Source organism: Aplysia californica, unplaced genomic scaffold (assembly GCF_000002075.1).
Source record: "Aplysia californica isolate F4 #8 unplaced genomic scaffold, AplCal3.0 scaffold01212, whole genome shotgun sequence".
NCBI lineage: Eukaryota > Metazoa > Mollusca > Gastropoda > Aplysiida > Aplysiidae > Aplysia > Aplysia californica.
Window position 1 is genome coordinate 139,387 of NW_004798482.1, and position 5,244 is coordinate 144,630.

A 5,244-nucleotide genomic window follows, 5' to 3' on the forward strand; every position below is an offset into this window, starting at 1 on the left:
CACACACACACACACACAAACACACACACACAACTCCCAAACCCACTGATATTCTAAGAGAATGTGGTCGAAGACCAAGCTACGATTGAGTACATTTTCTGAATCTCAAAGAGTTTACATGTTAAAAAGAAAAGTTTAATGTAGTTTGTTTAGGTGACAATAGAGAAGAAATCGACTTCTGCCAATGGTGTGATAATTAGGTTATACTATCCTGTTACTCGTAGGGTAAATGAGTTGGAATTCCAAAGGGGGAGGGGGGTATTTTATCGGGTATCTCCGTGTCTGTCTGCTGGGATTGCATATTCCACTCTGCCCAGGTTGGCCTGGAAAAATACTTAAACGCAGACACTGGATAGAATAAGGTCCTCACGCAGGAATCAAACTCAGGTTTTCTGCATGCAAGACGAAGAACGGATATGTGTCACGACACAGGGGGATCAGGCGCTCGTCAGTTTCTGGGCATATTGAGTTATTGGAATCATCTTTAAGGTTATTCATTTACCCTGCTTTCGATGAAAAATATATCCATTTATCTTGATAAGAATCCGAAGATATTTGCGACTGAAGGAGGTGTGGTCGTCTAGTTTTGGAAGTAAAATTGGCGAGAAAATGACCGCCAAAGTGTTGTGACTTCCATAGCTTTAAAGTCCTTGGAAATTGCATATTTACATTGTTTGTGCCTTTACTCAAAGTTTTTCCTTAAAATCCGAACATAATAGTGTTTTTGAATGGACATACAAGGTGATGATAAAAAAAAAGCTCTAACTGGCAGAAAAATGCCGATTTCTCTGATTTCATTATTCTGACGAGCGCCTGGTCTCACAACGATACCTCACATGTAATAACCTTCACGTGCCACAGACGTGGATCCAAAGAGGTATATCAGAATTAATTGTCTAGAAGGAAGATTACGCCTCAGGAGCTGGCTATTTAAATAAAAAAAGCATAATATCATACACTTATTTCGCCATGTCACAATATTTTAGAGATCATCATCATCATCATCATCATCATCCAGTGCTAGATCTGCGACAGACATCGGCGATCGTGGTTCTCCATTCATTCCTTTGTTAGAATGCTCTTAAAAAAGCTACGTTTCCCTGATCTTTCCCTATTACCCATTTGTTTAGGTTCCCTATTTTAGAGATGCGACTGCTATTTTTTAAAAAGAAAAGAGTAACCCTTCCCCCAAAGCGATGGGTATGCTGCTGTGTTTGATGTAAAACGTGTTTTCTGTGCTAACTAGCGGTTAGGCTGTTAACTCGCAATAAAGATGCCATGGGCTCGAGCCCGACATGAGAACCAACATTGTATCCTTGGGCCCTTAACCCGAATCTTTCCAGTAATATCGATAGGCATGAGTCCCAGAAATTCGATTGTTTCTTTAATATTTAGCAGCTATGTTCATGTTTGTCTCTCAAATGGTTGTTCCTATACAAAGTAACTGTTCATGCTTGTCTCTCATCTATTTGTTTCTATAATTTAGTAGCTGTGTTTGTGTTGTGCTCCTCATATTATGTTACGGTTGTTTTTTTCTCACTTATATATTTAGTAAGTCTGTTCGTGCTATGCCTCTCACGTGAATGTTTCTATATTTAGTAACGTATCTGTTGTCTCCCCAGACTACCAGGAGATCAAGGCGGACATCTTGCGGCGGGAGCAGCAGAAACAGCACAGACAGAGCAGCAGCTTCCGGGAGGCCATACGCATGCTCAACGAGCGGGAGCGCCGGAATCGATCCCGACATTCCTCCAGATCGAAGCGAAGCGCCAACAACAAAAACCGTGGGGGCAACGGCAGGAGGAAAAGAACGTTTGACGTGTATCGATACCGCCACAATCGCCGGTCGTGCTCTCGCTACGAGATGTTCGTGGACTTTGAGGAGATCGGATGGTCTGGTTGGATTATCTCCCCTAACAGCTACAACGCCTACCACTGCCTGGGCGAGTGTCCCTTCCCGCTGGGCCAGAGCCAGAAACCCACCAACCACGCCACCGTCCAGAGCATCGTGCATGCCCTGGGCGTTGGTAAAGATGTGGGCACCCCTTGCTGTGTCCCCAACAAACTCTATTCCATCAGCCTGCTCTATTTCGACGATAACGAGAACGTGATTTTAAAACAGTACGACGATATGGTGGTCGCCAGTTGTGGGTGCCATTGAGATCTGGTCCCGGATTTGTCAGATACCCCTAGCCAACTTACCGATGAAAAAAAATGTTCGGTTGTGTTGGTTTTTATAAAACATCAATGGAACACTTCTAACGAAGGCCGCTTTTCTCTGTCTGTCTGAGCGTGGCGTCAGTGGTAGGCACATCAGAACCGCTGTAGAAATGATCGCGGTTTGAAAATGTTTGCACTGTGCATTTAGAAGGAGAACGCAAGCGTGGAAATGCCAATAAAATGTCTGTGTCGTTTATACAGACTGCAACTTATCTGGCGTCTATGGTGGAATGGTTTAACTCTCCACTGTTGCACCCAGAAGTTGTGGGTTCGATTCCCGAGTGGGTACCTTTTTACATCGAGTATCCCCGTGTGACTGCAAGAGATGATGCGCCCCCTGCTACCAGCCAAAGTTGGACACAACAGGCAGGGTCAAAACAGCTCTTATCCTAAATGATCTAAAGTGCGTCGATGGGGGTGTTCATAATTTTTTTTTAAAGAAAAAGGTAAGGACTGCTACTCTAAGTCGATATGCTTGTGCTGTCTAAATCGACAGTCGCGTTCAAAGACTGAGAACATGGAGAGTCATATACCTGCCGGACCAGCTACGCTGGAATAAAATATACGCAGGGTGAACTTTTCTTTACGTCTCGAGTTGATTCTATCCTGTAGTAAGGCTCTGGGGAGAAATGTCTAGCTGGTTCATTAAATAAAAGATTCTGTCAAAAAGTAAAGGCTGTGACGTTTTCCCCGATGACAGACACGACGCCAATAACGCTGTCACAGAGGCGCAGAGAGTATGCACCCTGCCTCCTTCATCAACCGGATCGACATAATATTAACTCACCCAAGACGCGCGTATGGTCTTTCGACAACGCTTGGACAAGCGCTGGATTTTGGCGGGCACTTAAAAAAAAAGAAGAAGCATAACTTCCTTATAATTTATGCAGATCTTTTTTCAATTTTTGTTTTGTTTTACGTGAAGCTGGAAAATGCGAGCAACAACATGCTTGCTGTGAAGTATGCAAATTCGTGTTTCATATTTGTGTATTACGTTTCGAAATGTGCCACAACATTGTCATTGATCGGTTGCTGATCGGATCATGTGTCTGCTCCGTTCTTGATGAGTTAAAGCTACAGTTACGTACAGTCCTGTAAGGTTCTCGGAGAAGATCACATTGTTCTTAGGAGCAGAGGGCGTCAATAGTAAATCTTCTGTGCTTTAGAGTGCTAAAGATTGTGCCATGTTGCTGGTCGCCTAGAGGGTATTACGGAAACTGTTGCTGAAAAACAGAAAACGAGAGAGACAGAGTGAGAGTAAGTGACTGTTCCGGACATGAAAACATCTGATCTCCATTGCTCGCTTGACAATAATGGAAAATGGAGATCTTTCCCGCTCTTCAACAATACCAGGAATGGTGAATACCGGATGTGACATCACTGCACCAGACCTTTTCTGTAACTTTTGCCGTCCAGGGCTGATCACAGTTTTGACGTCAAGTACACTTCGATGAAGGAATCGATCTGAGTGTGCGCCACGTTAGAAAAAAATATATGGTCACGTCTATCTCTCTCCAACTCTCTGTATCTGTCTGTCTGTCTCTCTGTCTCTCTCTTTCTCTCTCTGTCTGTCTATCTCTCTGTCTCTGTCTCTGTCTCTGCCTCTCTCTCTCTCTCTCTCTCTCTCTCTCTCTCTCTCTCTCTCTCTCTCTCTGTGTGTCTCTCTTTCTCATACTGAAATCAGTTGCAAAGCTACTGACAAGCAGACGGAGTGCCTGTACTTTACTGGTTCTAATCATCAAGAGAGAGTGAGACATTCACCCAGTCTCGTCATCAATAATTAATTGTTTCGCTTATTTACTCTCTAAAAAGCGCTTTGTAGAGCGCTCATTTCGATTATGATGGGTACCACAGTCTTGTTGTTCGAATCCAGCCATCTCTTGAAGGTTATAACACAATCTGTGGAACACGTTCACTGCCCACAACACAATTGAAACACATGTGTATTACAGCCGCAACACATTCAAACACGGGTGTGTTACATTCACAAAACATTGAAATACAGGTGTATGACATCCACAACACACTCAAACACGGGTGTAATACATCTGCGAGACATTCACAGACACTACAACACATTCACAGACACACAACTCACTTGGTGGCCAAAACGAAAAGGTAACGAACAAACCGTGGTGGATATCCATATAACTTATTCGCCATCGACGCCGGATAACGAATAATATCATGAACGCCTAACTGCAAACACATCGCCATGGTGGCATTAATTGTGTATTCTGGAACAATCTAGTTGTGGACAATATTTCGTGTATTCTTGAAAAATCTAGTTGTGACAATATTAATATTATTTTCACGTACTATTGAACAATCTAGTTGTGACAATATTTGCTGTTGTTTTCGCTTACTTCTGTGTATATTCAGCTGGTGATGTTGTATGTTATAAGCCACCGAATGCTGTCTCGTTGTTAGGGGCACCGCGTCCTTTGTGCTTAACCCATTGAGGACGCCCGTTCTGGTCACTCTTCAGCGCTTGGAGGTGCGCATTTTGGCAAAAGATATTCGGAGACGTCTCCGGCGAGCACCCAGGAACTATTCGGATACACACTCCCGCACACAGATGCATTGCTTTGGTGGGTCAAATTGCGTATTGTTTGCTGCAGATCACACATATAGCTACTAAAACTGTCGCAAATCAATTATTTTCAGGAAAATTTCAAACTTAACTGAAAAATATCAAATAATGGGTTAAAACAGGGGGGCATGCCCTCCTCTGTAACCCCCCCCCCCAATTTTTTTTTACTAGGTCCACAGGCACAAAGCATTTTGATTTGTCTGTCTCCGCCGGAGACGTCCCCGAATAGATACTGTGATTTCTGTGGCCCTGTTTTGGAGGCATAACTTCTTTACTCAGACAGATTTTTCGATTGTGTTTTTTTTATCTGAAACTGTAAAAGCCATGCACACTGTGAAATACTGTATGTTATTTTAGTTTTAGTTAGCGTTTTACGGTATTTGCTACTCAATTAGGTCATATAGGTGCCGAAGTTTAGAGGTGTTACAAGA

At 43.2% G+C, this 5,244-nt stretch overlaps 1 protein-coding gene across 1 annotated transcript in view; it reads left to right on the forward strand.

Moving 5' to 3' along the window:
• The window catches only part of LOC101845741 (bone morphogenetic protein 2), a gene marked incomplete in the record, with an annotated part of 50,326 nt that extends 47,524 nt beyond the window's left edge, over window positions 1-2,802 (forward strand). Inside the window, 1 exon segment of the mRNA XM_013090302.2 lies at window positions 1,621-2,802. Within this exon segment, the coding sequence (XP_012945756.1) occupies window positions 1,621-2,161 (541 nt within the window).
• Between the last annotated feature and the right edge of the window lie 2,442 nt (window positions 2,803-5,244).